At 40.2% G+C, this 15105-nt stretch overlaps 1 protein-coding gene across 2 annotated transcripts in view; it reads left to right on the top strand.

Annotated features, from left to right (window-relative positions):
- Positions 1 to 15105, top strand: part of LOC131253335 (AMP deaminase-like) — a 64209-nt gene that overhangs the window by 26813 nt on the left and 22291 nt on the right. Inside the window, exons 10-11 of one of the 2 annotated variants that reach the window (XM_058254303.1) lie at positions 5832 to 5893; positions 14071 to 14184. In XM_058254303.1, coding sequence (XP_058110286.1) covers positions 5832 to 5893; positions 14071 to 14184 — 176 coding nt within the window. The remainder of the gene's footprint in view (positions 1 to 5831; positions 5894 to 14070; positions 14185 to 15105) is intronic. The other variant, XM_058254304.1, reaches the window with a different exon arrangement.

The following is a 15105-nucleotide window of genomic DNA, read 5'->3' as shown; positions in this document are numbered from 1 at the left end:
TAAATTAGATATTTAGAAAATTAAATATATATACATTTTGTAGTCAAATTCAGGTTACCTGGTTAAAAAATTAATCAGACAGTCCAATACAGCTTCTCACCAAAGAGTGGACCGTTACACCACCATAAACATGTTTCAATTTATAAATGAATGCATATTTGGAATGCTTAGAATATTCCAGATTTAGTACATTATTTTATATTTTTTTGGCAAAAAAAAATAATTTACGCCGTTACGGGCCGTTACGCTCCCGTATCGCCGTTACGACCCCGTATCCGTATCGATTTTGGAGGTCACCGTTACGCCAACTGATACCGATACGGGACACCTTGGGCATGGGATAACCTTTGAAACACTCCCCCATTCATCTTGAAAGGATCCACAAGATCTCGAACAAGCTGATAAGAAGGCCAAATGTCCAAGCTCCCTTATAATAAATGAAAAGATGATCGACTATCTCATCCTCTTTTGAAAGAAGAAAACATTCATTTGGAAGAGTCATGTTCCTTTTGTAAGAGTTTTCTAGCTTAATTCATGAAACTACGAAAGCCGCCCAACAAAAGGCCCATGGTGATACATACTCTAGATGAGTGATGCCGCCACCCTAATTCTGGTGATATGCCTTCCAAATGACAAGAATTCATTTTTCTGTAGCAAAGATTCTCTCAACTCTCTCAATAATGAGATCCCAAGGTTTCCACACAAATAGCAAAAGCCCAAGGTAAGTAGACTTCCCTACCTTGCATCCAGAGTAGCCTTATGCACTTATTAACCCAACACTTTTCAGCAGGTTTTTCTTCAAACCCTACACCTCTTCAAAAGCACTGCCATATCACATAGGAGAATCATGTCATCCACGAATTGGAGCTGATTTAATTGAAGCACTATGCTACACACCTTAAAGCCTTGAATAAGGCCTTCTTATTTGGTTCTCTAACATTCTGCTTTGGGCTTCTGCCCCCCCTTGAAAAAAGAAAGAGAGCAGGTCATATTGTCGTAAGCTGTGGGACATTTGAAGTATTGATTTTGGGAGGAGTTTGCTAGAACCGAAATCCAGCAAGAGTTCTCTCTTCATCTATCCATCCACCTCAATCCAAAACCTGTTCTTCTCAGTGCTCATTCATGAAGTTCTAAGCACCATTGTCATAGGATTTTTCTAGTTCAGTCTTTGTGCACTATCCGTAGTTTTGTGCGCAATGAATGTTGTATCCAGAATACAATGATCTGCAATAAAGGTTTTTCTTTTTCAGAATGTTCAATGAAAGCTCCTTGGGTGGCAAAATAACAAATGACAACATCTTTGCTAAGATTTTGTAAGGCTGTCTTACAAACTCCATTTTAAGAAAAGTTAGTCAAAATGCCCCATTATGTGACCTGCACATAGGTCATCACTTAAATCTATTGATTCGATAAGTCTCTCCTTGAAGTTGAGGGCATGAAAGGAGTTTCTGTGTTTGAGTTATTGTTCAAATCTTAGGATTATAATGCTTCTATACTTCAGCTTGTTTTATTTCTTTATTTTGTTTTTAGTTTGATGGTGGACCGGTCTGGATTTGTGCCAGAGCGCGTTCATGGTGGCCCCACCTATCCTGGATCCACAATGACAATCACATTTGTGCTACAAATTCCCACTTTAATTTCACGTGCCCTAGCGCCTCTCTGTTTATCGTAGGTCATCTATCTAGTGCTCGGTATTCAGGTTGGCGAGGAGGAACTCTCAGGCTCAGCATGATGCAGGACATGAAATTTAAGTATGAGACGCAAGAATTCAGGCTTATATCATACCAATTTAGAAACAGTTACACAAATTCCACATCCCACATGACAATCCAAATCATTCAATTAAAAAGGGGAATCTATGCGGGTCCAGGCCAACATAGGCTAGGACTGGACCAATAAAAATTATAAACTAAACGATGTCAAAGGGAAATAGAAATCAACCACACATGCATAAAAATCAGTCCCTAATCCGGGGGATTCCCCAATTTCAATTCAAAGAACCTTAGGGTGATAAAAAGGGGCAAATGAATTAGGGCTAATGCAAAGGCTAGGGTTTAGGAAATATGAATGAAAAGAGGAAAACCTGACTCGGAGAAAGCTCCTCCGTGCAGATGGTGACCCGGGGCTGACGCACGTGCGCGGGTGGGCTGGCCGCACGTGTGATGGAAGCCCGCCTCCCCAAAGTGACACCTAGGCCTTGGTTGGCCAGGGGAGACCTCCAATCCCTCCAAGTTTGACGATGATCCAACTTAAGGTCGAGGCGTAGTGCTCCGCCGAAGTTTCAGCCCTCCTACAGGTCCAGATTTTGGAAACTGGCTGTAGGGAGATGAATAGCTGCAAAAGCTGAGAAATTCAAAGCAATAATAATGATAGAAGATGAGAGATATGGATGGAAGATGGTAGGGGTGGATGGGGATAGATGTGGCTTCGCACCACGGTAGTTAGCCTTTCGAAGAAGGGAGGGCTTCGCACCCACTTTTGAATTCTTCCACAACTCACGAAGAGAGCACAAAAATAAAGCAGAAATTTTTATTAAACTTGAATGAATGAAAAGAACTACAAGGGGTGCTTATTTATAGGGAAGACCCTATACCTAAAAACTCACACCATGTACGCAACCTATTATTTGGCGATTAATGCAGGGGCATTTTCACACTGGGCTCGAGTGGGGTCGCTTGTGGGATGGAGGAGTGCACTCGGGGTGGGTGCGGCCCACGGAGAAGGTCTCATGTTCGAGACTCCTTACCAGGGGTGATTAATGCGCATTTCACACCGGCCTCGAGTTGGGTAGCCCATGAGATGCGGGGACACACTCGGGGTAGGCGGCTCATGTGATTTGGGTCCTAGGAAGGGGGTTTGGCCGAGGTCCTAACCCATGCGATGTGGGGCCTGGGCTATGAGATAAAGGGGTTAATTCGCCATACTCTAATAGTTCGAGCTTTTAGAGCAAGTGGTTAATTGTCCTGCATCAAATTGGTATCAGAGCAGGAGGTCTCGTGTTCGAGACTCCTCACTGGGGGTGATTAATGCATGGGCATTTTCACACTGGGCGCAAGTGGGGTCACTTGCGGGATGCAGGGGCATACTCGGGGTGGGTGCAGCCCACGGAGAAGGTCTCGTGTTCGAAACTCCTTACCAGGGGTGATTAATGCGCATTTCACACCGGGCTCGAGTGGGGTAGCCCGTGAGATGCGGGGACACACTCGGGGTGGGCGGCCCATGTGATTTGGGGCCCACGAAGGGGGTTCGGCCGAGGTCCTAACCCATGCGATGTGGGGCCTGGGCTATGAGATAAAGGGATTAATTCGCCATACTCTAACAGTTTGAGCTTTTAGAGCAAGTGGTTAATTGTCCTGCATCAGCGATGAAGTAAACTAAAATAAAAACCAAACAAAGAAATCTAAAGCATTCATGATGTTCTAAATAATAACAATAAGCAAAACCTAAAATATGAAATCAATCTGACGAGTGGGCCACGATCACGAGATCCCATGATGGGCTTTTCTTGACTATCGGGCCCACTTTTTTTAACCAAAATTTGTCTTCTAGCTAGGAGGCCCTCCCTGGACGTCGTCATCGAGCCAGATCGATGGTCGGGTCCTCCTTCTGCGTACGTACGTGCGTAGGGGTGGTGATGTGCGTGTGCGTATGATGTCCCCATCACAGCACCTTTGGGATAAGGTGATAGAGAGAATTGAAATGAAGTTGTCTAGTTGGAAGAGTAGGTATTTGTCTTTATTCAAATGCCTATAGTCGGTGCTTCAAAGGTTGTAGAAGTTGAGTTGCGATTTTTTGTGGCAAGGTTCAAAAGATAAAAAGAAGTTTCATCTTCTTAGTTGGAAAGAGGTTTGCAAATTAATTGCAGAGGGAGGAGCAGGTATTAAGAACCTTGATTCTATGAATATGGCTTTTATTGGGAAATGGCTTTGGAGGTTTGAATCCAAGGACGGAAGACTTTGGATAGAAATAGTAGTCACAAAATTATGTATTGACAGATGGAGGGTGAAATATTCATCTTTATATCGAGCTTTTGGCTTGTGAAAGGCGGTCTCCTCTGTTGAACATCAGTTCCAGGAAGGTATCTCCTTTTCTTTGGGGAATGGAAGCCAAATTCTCATTTGGTCTACTGCTTGGTGTGGAGACGAGGCTCTCATTCAGTCTTTTCCTGGTTTAACTCGTATTGCTTTGGATAGAGATGTTTTGGTGAAGGATTGCTATTTGTTTTGTGGCGGGTCGGTGGTGTGGTCCCCTCCTTGCAGGAGGAATTTGTCAGATGATGAGATTGTGGAGATGGCGGAGCTTCTTGGCCTATTGAAGGATAAAATCCTTGCGGTTCAGGAAGTAGAGTCTTTGATTTGGCATGTCCACAGCTCGGGTTTGTTATAGGTTAGATCCTTTTATTGTTTGTTGCATGATGCACCTCATATTCATTCCTTCCTGGATCATTGTTGGTTTTATGGTGCCCCTCCTTGGGCGGCAGCGTTTAGGTGGTTAGTGGGCAAAGTGGTTGCTTACTATTGATAACTTGCAAAGAAGATCTCTTATTTCGCCCAACACTTGCCTTGTGTGTATGGAAGTGGTGGAATTGGTGGACAACCTCTTTATGCATTGCTCTTTTGTTCGTAAGGTTCGGGAGCATTTTCTGGGTTTGTTCCATATTGATTGGCTAATTTCCATGTCAATTGTGGAGCTGATGTGGGCTTGATATCAAGGGGGAGTTGGGGAAGTAGGCAAGTGTTGTGGGGGATATGCTCATGTTGGGATTTCTTTTGGGTTATTTGGGGTCACCAGAATAGGAGGGCGTTTCAAGAGAGAAATTTTCCTATCCAAGAGGTTATTAGGGAGTTTAAATGGAATTTGGTGGACTAGGCTTCTTTTGTTAAAGAAGTAAATTTTGTACATCTTTTCTCCTTTTTCAAGTCGTAGTTCGCTTGTATTTTTTTGCTCCCGGTGTGCTTCTTCAATAAATTGGTGCGTCTCTCTCTTTAAAAAAAGGGTCTATCCATGCTAATTGTTTTCCTTTTTTTAAAGCGTGATTTTCTAACAAAAATAAGTAAAAAGAAGAAAAGTAAACAATTATGAATAGCCTGTCTTAATCCCTTGTGTTGATGATCATGTAATATTTGGGTGGGTGGTCGATAGTTGGTGGGACCTTGCTGCCATTTGAGTGGAGCCGTTCTGATCCTTTTCCATGGCCGGTTCTAAGCCCCAGGTAAAAGAGTAAGGTTGATGTTTGGTGGGCAGACGATTGTTAAACTTTTGCTGATCTAACATTTAAAAGCCAACCCCAAATCATAGGGAGAAAGGCTAAGGATGTGTTTGGATCCAGCCAGTTTTCTCTTTGCAAAATTTTCAAAGGACTCATTTGTCAGGAGAGCTGCTTCCTCGCTTTTTATTTTTTATTTTTATGAAAGCACGTTTGGCAAGGCATTGATTGACTTCCTACCCATTTGGCATTGATTGACTTCCTACCCATTCGACTTGTGATCAAAATTATTCTGGTGAAAAGTTAGGCCTGTTGGATACTTGATTGGGACAGTCTTTGATTGAAATCCAGCTGTTAATATGATTCCAATAGCTGCTGAGCCTCTCGGGAGAAAAACACTTTAAAATCCTTTTTTACTGTCAACCATACTAGCCCCTGTTGATGATTATTATTTTAGTTTTATTACACATGACACTGGTTTCTTTTTTCAGACAAACCTATGCTTAATATTGTTTTAGGATGCTTTTATGTTCTTAGTGGGATTTCTGAGTATCTTTCTTAGATCTTTTTTGGAGAAGCTGTGTTATTGAGAAATAAATTTCACTTCTCATCTTCTGTCTAACAGGTCGTTTCCTTGCTGAGCTCACAATGCAGGTGTTTTCTGATCTTGCTGCAAGTAAATATCAGGTGCGCTTTCTTTTTTCTTATTTCACTCTTAAAATTTCAAGCATTTTTTAGTCAATTCCTTTGACTCTATATCCAGCCAAGTAACTACCTCAGGTCTTTGGGAATGTTCCAAATGGAGTACGAATTTTAACACCACCTCACTAACAAGTTGTCTGATTTTAAGAAAATCAAAGAATGAAATTTTTTCATCCAATGTTATTGTTGTTAAATTTCCAAACATTGTTGCAAAGGAAGCAACTTCAAGTGATCAGGGCAACTTGATGCTTTTAATGCACTAGCTACAACACCATTAATGTACATTATAGCATAGGCAATTCTCAATTCTATAACCATCATGGTGGGTTGGGCACGATCGAGTTATTTGATTCTTAAGTCAAGGCTAAGTTAGTAATATCAAGCTCATCTGCACTGGTTGCATTGAGGAATTTCTTTTGGGTTCCATTATTCATGACACAATCACGTTACTGACAACTTATGTTAACCCAAGTGCTGAGCTATTTCCAAGTTTTAGGGGCCTGTTTAGTGTTGCTAAATTTATGATAATAGAGAAGAAATGAGAAGAAAATGGCAAATTAACAAACGAGAGAGCTTGAGATCCTCTCACTTAATTTGTTATTTATAAGCAGGGGGAGCATGGGGTGCCATAATGGCGGTAAAGTGACAGTAATGTTGGCAACTGTTACACATCACGGGGTCGTAATGTTTTTTACGGGAAAAATGCCTCGTAGCGATCTGTTATGAGGCTGATAGGTTTTCTTCTTCTTCTTCAAAAAAAAAAAAGAGGCTATTATGGGGATTGTAGTCGCATCGTAACAGTAACGGTAGTGGCCATTACGACTATTGTTACCGTTACAAAATTCCTTGACGGGGAGATGAGAACAATTACATGGAGATAAGAATAGTTACAAAATATAGATATAAGCGTCTGGTGCTTTATAGGAGTATTGAAGATGGTGTATATAATCTAGTGTTTCTAACACCCCCTCAAGCTAGAGTATGGATATCACACATGACCACCTTGCATAAGATCTTCTTGATTTGATGACGATTGGTAGCATTTGTATGGATGTCACCAATTGACTATCAAAGTGAATGAATGACACAGTGAGTAATTTCTTTATCACTTTCTCCTGAACGATCCAATTCGACATGTTTGGTCCTTTCATGAAAGACTAGATTTATTTATTTATTTATTTTTTTGAGAGAGAACTGAATTTTATTAAAGAGCACACTAAAAGGTGAGAAAAGGATACAACCAGACTCTACAACTCAAAAAAAGAGAGGAGAATTTGGTAGATTTGATTGCCTTTACATAACTTGCCCAACCCAAAACACTATACTTGACTTCATTAATAATCCCTTCCACCAAAGAGCCCTATTCTGAAGGCAATGGCTCTTCCAATCTTATAGCGAGGTGACCGTATACAACCTTTTTTTAGTATCTAGCAAGTATAATATGTTGTTTTCACAAAAAAAAAAAAAACAAAAAAAAACCCCAATCCGCTTTCTCATTCTCAGGTCCTGAATAACACACCAAGATGGAATAATGTGGCATTGTGGGCTATTGTTTTGTAAGAGAAGTAATAGACAATAGATTTAATGGAAATGATGGAATGCCACAATCGATGGTAAAGAAAAAGATGGAGTAAATCGGAACACCCACTACCTACTGGCATTAGAAAAGGGTCCATTGGCAAACCTTATGCCGCTAGAGAGGGGTGATTACAAAATGAAATTATTTCTCTTACCCACTATGTGATAAGTATCTCCTAAATCATAGATTCAATATGTGAAAGGATGAGACTGCGAAGCAAGGGCATATTTGGGTACTCCATTACATATATCAATGCAAGGAATGAATGATGCTTTGAGGGCTGCTAGTTGTCGTTGTAACTCACTTATAGTGTGGTCTCTTGGGGTTGGCACTAAATTTCTTAAATTAAGAGAAATCTCATCCCCAACATCAAGTAGCGTTAACGACAATATTCTTTGATTTAGGGCGTATGTGAGGATGCAGATCCTAGCAATATTCCTTCTTATGTCATCTTTTTTCCACAATGAATGCATTCGAGTTTGTCTCTTTTAGTAGACGACATTTGTACTCGAGTTGATCCTCCTCTTCCAAAGTGACTTAGACGTTTTGGAATTTGTAATTAGGGTAAACTTTTCATGAGCAGATCTAGAATTCTAACTGATTGTTGATGCTTGTTAACTTCCTTTTCCTCAAATAGATCATACACAGATTCTAGCAAAGGCATTGATTCCCTGATGTGAACTTGCAACATTTGTAATTGGAAGTCTAAGTGAAGTCCAGCCAACAACTCAAACATTCTACTTTGTCTGCTTCTTTATTTCTTCAATAGTTTGAGGCTATGAGCTAGCCACAAATAGTGGTCAACTCTTTCCACTTCTGTACCATGGAAGCAAAGTATTCCTCTACCAACATTACCTCAAAAAGAGTTCGGGAGAGTGTTTTGTTGCCAACCCACACACTATTAGCGCATTGCTCATTTATGGGATCCTTGTAAGAGCGCCTGCTAGCATAGGGGGAAACACTGAGGAGCCTGAACAACGAGCAAATCAAGAATCTACTGGAGCTATTTAGGGACCAAGACAACAAATCTTCAACTCGCGAGGAGGGCCAAGCACCTTGCAAGAGCTTCAAAAGGCTGAGGAAGTCCTCCATCTCCAATTCCGATGAATTTCTTCTACTAGGAGGGCACCAAATACTAGAGCCTACATTGGAGAAATAGTTGACAATAGAAATGTGTGTGTGTGTGTGTGTGTGTGTGTGTGATGGATCTATCCACTGTGAATCGAGCCAAGTTGTGGAAGAGAGAGGAGAGGCCTATCTAAGATCCGACAATTGAACTAGAAACGGATACGAGATCCATTACCAAGAGAGGATAGCCCTTCCTACACTTGAGGCTTGAAGATAGCAATAGCCTTCTACACGCTAGAGGCTCTATAGAGGTTGGATGGTTTGGAAAACCAACCACCATCACCAGTTCTGTACTTACTGGTAATAATCTCTCTTCAGCAACTTTCGGCCTCTAAACAAAAGTTCCAAGTCCATTCACCAAGAAGGGTTGAGTTTATCATAACCAAATCCTAGATAGCGACTCCCCCTTTTGAGATAGGCTTACAAAACTCGAACCAACTCAAAATGTGGAACTTGTGCTTATTAGAGGTTCTGTTCCACAAAATCTCTCCTAAGCTTGCCTAACTTGATCAGAACAGACTTCGGACAATAAAAGAGGGAGAGAATTTAGAAAGGGAGATTTGAGAGAGCAGCTATGATAAGGTTAGCTGGTCCCCAAGGGATAGGGTTTGGCACTTCTAGTGGGCCAACTTCCTCTCGACATACTCAATAACAACATCCCACAAGTGCTTGGTAGGCTTCCTAATGCAAAGAGGAAGACCAAGGGTACAAGGGGGGCAAGGAGCCTATCTTGCAACAAAAAAATATCTGCTAAACAGGATAGGGCAGAGAGAGATGAATTGATACCGAGTGTCTCACTTTTGGAAAGGTTGATCTTAAGGTAGAGATAGCTTCAAAGCATTGGACAATTTTCCTAAAGTTTTCGACAAACTCGGTTCGCAAAAGAGAAAAGTATCATTAACAAAAGGGCCAAAATTCACCACCTCGAACCCACTAAAAGGGATGGCCCACTCGCCTTTACCCAACATCTTGCTAAGACCCTTTAGTGGTGATGATGAACAAGAATGGGGAAAGTGGGTCACCCTGCCTAAAACCTTTGGAAGAAAGAAAAAACAAAAGCCTTTGGGGAAGCCATTAACTAGAATAGAGAACTTAATAGAGGAGATGCGAATAGGAATCCAACTACACCATCTCGACCTAAAGCCAAGACGACCCAACATATAGTCCAAATAATCCCAGTCAATATGGTCGAAGGCTTTCTTCATGTCAGGCTTATAGACAACTTCGCTCTTGTTCGCCCAATTGTGAGAGTCAATGCATTTGTGGGCTATAAGAGCACAATCAGGGATTTGCTAACTGCCAATGAACACACCCTGAGCTTCAAAGACGACCCTCGAGAGAGTAGGATGAAGCCTGAAGCCTGAAACCAAAACTTTATTCGTATCTTATAAGGGGCCCCTAAAGGGCTTATTGGCCGGAATTCCTTGAAATGGATTACACTTTCAATTTTCGGAATGAGGGCTATGTGGGAAGTTACCATCAAGGTATACCAAATTGGTTACAATACAGGTGTGATAGTTGAAATGTATCAGTGACGGCCATGACCATTATGCGATACGGGGATGAAACAGGGCAAGGTGGAATCTTTGGACCATAACGGACGTTATGCCCCCAAAATGAAGATCAATATATAATGATATTCCTACATTTTAAAAGTTTTTTTTTTTTTTTTTTTTTTTAATACTTTGGTGGTGAATGACACTCAACGCACTTGCATTGTTTCCTAGACCGTGGGGTCCACATTGATGTATGTGTTGTATATCCATGCCATCCGTTAGTTTTTCCAACTCATTTTAGGGATCATATTTTGGGGCATGATCCCTAAAATGAAGTAGATCCAAATCTCAAGTGGGATTTCCACCATTAAAAACTCCTTAGGGGCCACAGTTTTGGATCAAGCTGTTATTTGTGTTTTCCCTTTCATCTAGGTTATATAACCTTATCAACTTATCAACAGGTTGGATGAACATTACGTTGGACCCTAGGAAGTTTTTTGTGGTGGGCGTTCAATGACCACCTTTTCCCGTGGTGTGGTCCACTTGAGATTTGTATGGGCTTCATTTTTTGGATCGTGCCCTAAAATGAGCTGGCAAAACGAATTGATGGCATGGATATACAACACATACATCGAGGTGGACCCCGTGGTCAAGGCCTCACCCACTAAGCTGTTACCCTTACCTCACCCAATCTACGCCCTAAAAAAATTATACATTTGGCATATATTAACTCAAAATTAACCAATTTAATTATGGGACCCATCATAATCCCAAAATCAAATTGTTTGAATGATTTAAATCATTGATTTATGTACACTCATTTTTTGAAATGGGACCATTAAATATTTTGCACACTTCTCTATCCAATAAATGTCCATCGATTTGGGGCCAATTGTATTAGTGGGATGAGTGCCAATAGATTGCATGAATTCGAGACTGATTTGAGGCTTCAAGTGGTCCCCCAAATTAGCCCCAAATCGGCGAAATTATTCATCTATGTTTAATTTCAATTTTTTCTTAAAATTTATTGGGGGAAATGATATCAAATGGTTGGGGATATGCATTAGTGGAATGGGTGCTCTAGCTTGCATGAATTTTGGGCTGATTTGGGGGCATTTGAGTGGCCCCCCAAATCGGCACCACTATTCGTTCGAATTTAATTTAATTTTTTATTTTTATAGTTACTTCGGAGGAGTGATGTCAAATTCTTAGGGTTATGCATTAGTAGGATGAATGCCATTTATTACATGAATTTTAGGACTATTTGTAGGCATTTACATGGCCCCCTAAATTGGCAACAATATTCATCCGAATTGAATTTTAATTTTTTCTTAAAATTTTTCAATGTGAGATATTTTGGTATTGCATTCATTCTAATATATTTAGCATTTATATTCGATAGTTAGAAAATTAAATAAAAGTTTTGCAGTCAATCCCAGTTTGTTAGGTTCATAAATTCATCAGACAGCTCGATACAACACTGATACCAAAGAGTGGACCATTACACAACCATAAACATGTTTAAAATTTTTTTTTTTTTTTTTTTTTTAAAAACAGATGCATATTTGGAATATTTACATTATTTGGGATTTTTCGGATACTTTTTCAGATTTTTTGGGCAAAAAAAAAAAATTCGAATGATGCGTTGGCCATTATGCCCCTGTATCGGCCGTAACAACCGATACGGAATATGTTGGTTCCCATAGCTTGAGCCAACCGGCCATAAGAGAAAACATTAGAAAAGAAACCAATTGAGTCCAACTTTAACACATCCCAGAAGACCTGGAAGAATGCCAAAGGGAACCTGTCCAAGCTGGGAGCTTGGTCTTTGTCGAGCATGAACACACTAGCCTTGATTTCGTCCTCAGAGATTAGGGGATTCAAGGGTCACAACTTCCTCGGTAGAGATTTGAGGAAGAGTAAGGTTATGCAATTTAGGCTGATTCCAACCTTTAGAGAATAGCTAGTTGCTATGGAAAGAAACGATATGATCGCAAACTTATTGTAACACAATAGCTTTTTTTTTTTTTTTTTTTTAGAAGGCTCTTTGCTACAAAAGCGTATCGTAAATTTTTTACTTATCATGTCCGAAGACATGAGAGTTACCTTTCGGCACATAATTAGTGAAAACATGGAGAAATACCTCCTTTTTTTAATTTTTATTTATTTTTAATGATGAACATGGAGAGTACCATTTTGGAAGCCCACTTTGGATACATTTATTTATTTATTTCAAAAGTAAGGCAGCATTTATTATAAAACGAAAAAAAATACAAGGCAAAGGGGAAGTTTTGGTGAGATCATCCCATGGTTGAACAAGCAACAATTACAAGAACATGCGTGGAAGTTGGAGCATCTAAGAGCTCCTCTTTCTTTTAACCCTTGAAAAGGTGGATCTTCAGGGTCCAAAATAAAATCCTGACCTCATTCTTCATAAATACCACCTCGGGTGTAACATACCTATTTCCAGTTGTTCCTTTCCTCCCACATGGAACAGATAATGGTAAACGAGGAGAGGCGCCAAAATCACTGTACTTAATACAATTATCAATCGATATTCGACTGACTGCATCTCAGCAGTCATTTCAAATATATGTAGAAAACTTAAACCAGTAACTTGATTTGATTTACTTACAAAGTTTCACCTGTACATCCCTTTTTTGGAAGGGAGTGAAGTTCTACACATTATAGTCAGCCACCATCAAATCACAACCACCATATATATCAAAAAGAAGAAAATTTTTTACCTCAACATTTTATACAGATGGAGTTGTATGTCATAGACTTTGAGGTTTTCATCATTATCATTATTTTATATGTTGTGTATTTGTCACAACTCTACTTGGTAGCAACATGCGGGTCAATCCCCAGGCTGGGTAGAGGGTTTTGATCCCGGGTGAAAAGCCGGTTGTCAAACCTTTGCCAAGCAAGTCATGAGAAACCGGCCCCAAATAGCTGGGATGAGGCTACAAAGATGATGATGGTGACATCTATTTATCCACGCTCCCATGTGTTTGTTTTTTTTTTTTTTTTAAATTATTATTATTATTATTATTATTATTACACGCACCCACCCACACCACATAGAACCCATGATCTCAGTGTCGAAATGCAGCTTGTCTACCACTAAGCCATGGAACTGGGCCCTGCTCCTTGTGCTTGCCTATCATCATTATCTTATTCTTTCTCACTCACAGACATTTGGGACTGGCTTTTATATTGTAGATAGGCAAAAGTTAATAGAACTCCCCGCCAGACATGCTCACATTGACACCACTCACATACCAGCATGCTCCTACCCAGTGTTGATACTCAAGCCCAACTATTAAAGATGCAAACTGAGATTTTGGATTATATATCAGCTGTTATCATGAATATCAACCAATATATTTGAAAAAGAATTTTATACACACACACACACACACACACACACACACATATACAGAGAGAGAGAGAGAGAGGAATGTGCACCTTTTTACGTGAGCACCTTTGCATACGTGTCATGGGCATGGAATCTAAACGGTCCACGTGATGCGGCACCCCTTGAAACCTCACAACCCAACTTTCAGCCTGATACAAAACTCTGGTGGGTCATGGCAAAAGGAAACAATTTCCTCCCTTGATTTGCATCTCTTTGCTATGGCCCACTGGAGTTTTGGATCAGGCTGGAAATTGGGCCCATAGAGTTTTAAGGGGTGCTGCATCACATGGACCATTCAGATTCTGTGCCTACGACACGTGTGCAAAGGTGCTCACGTAAAAAGGTGTGCAGGTGAGCATTCCTCTCTCTCTCTCTCTCTCTCTCTCTCTCTCTCTCTCTCTCTCTCTATATATATATATATATATATATATATATATATATATATAGATTATCGGAAGTTACTATTATTTAAACAGTAGTAACTTAATTATGTTTTATAAGCTCCATTGCTCACTGTTGTTCAATATTATTTTGGCAGATGGCTGAATATAGGGTATCAATATATGGTAGAAAACAGAGTGAGTGGGACCAACTTGCAAGTTGGATAGTGAATAATGAATTATACAGTGATAATGTCGTTTGGTTAATTCAGGTATTTTCTGTACCTACCCTTGGATTTATTTGTAGACCATACGCATTTATGGGTTAAATGTTAGAATTTCAGTTTATATGCTGTGCAATTTAGTGCCCATCTCTACCTTCCTACATTTACGAGATGCTTTTCTTTTTTGGGCTATGCATGCTTATGTTCCATAGAGCATGATGAATTGAAGCTCTCCATACTTCCATCATTTCATAATCATATGTGCAGATAAGGACAATACTATGCTGGTTGGCTAGTACATTATAGCTGTTTGTTACTTAATGCTATTAACATTATATTATCTAGGCTTGCAACTTTTTTCTCCTGGAAATACCTAGCTTGGGGGCGGACAAAATTGAACATTTTGGAGTGGTTGGAAGTTTGCAAATTAAAGGTGGCATCAGTACTGGTAGTTTTAGACAAATAAAGCACATTTAAGATACTGGGCTGTGGAAGTTTGGAGAAGTGTGTCATGGAGGACATGGGATGGGTCGGAGGCAAGTGGGTAGAGGTGGAGGTTTTAGAGCTTGGTTGGACATCTCCATATTTCTTAGTGATTTTGAGAAAGGTATTTGGTTTAGCATGGGTGTGGGGGTTAGGCGAGGCTTTGGTAAGGCTTCCCATGGGGTAATCAGTAATGCATTGTCATTTTCTATTCCCAGTTTTAATAAGATCACTAATCCTGAGTGGTTCTTAGAGCCCTTGACACAATGGGTTGTCAACATGCCAATCTCTGGGTTGCATTTTTGCGTAGATTTAGATCTGCAAGTGTTATGAAATTACTATGAGATATGGAACCTAGACTGTGCGAAGGATTCCCAACAGCCCACTAGTCTAGAACTAGTGATCACACACCCCTCTTATACCATAGGTAAAACCCAAGAATATGAAATTTTACTCAGATGACCATGATGCCTGTTACACGAAAAC

The sequence above is a fragment of the Magnolia sinica genome, chromosome 8, assembly GCF_029962835.1.
Source record: "Magnolia sinica isolate HGM2019 chromosome 8, MsV1, whole genome shotgun sequence".
Lineage (NCBI taxonomy): Eukaryota > Viridiplantae > Streptophyta > Magnoliopsida > Magnoliales > Magnoliaceae > Magnolia > Magnolia sinica.
This window is presented reverse-complemented; position numbering and strand designations above follow the sequence as displayed.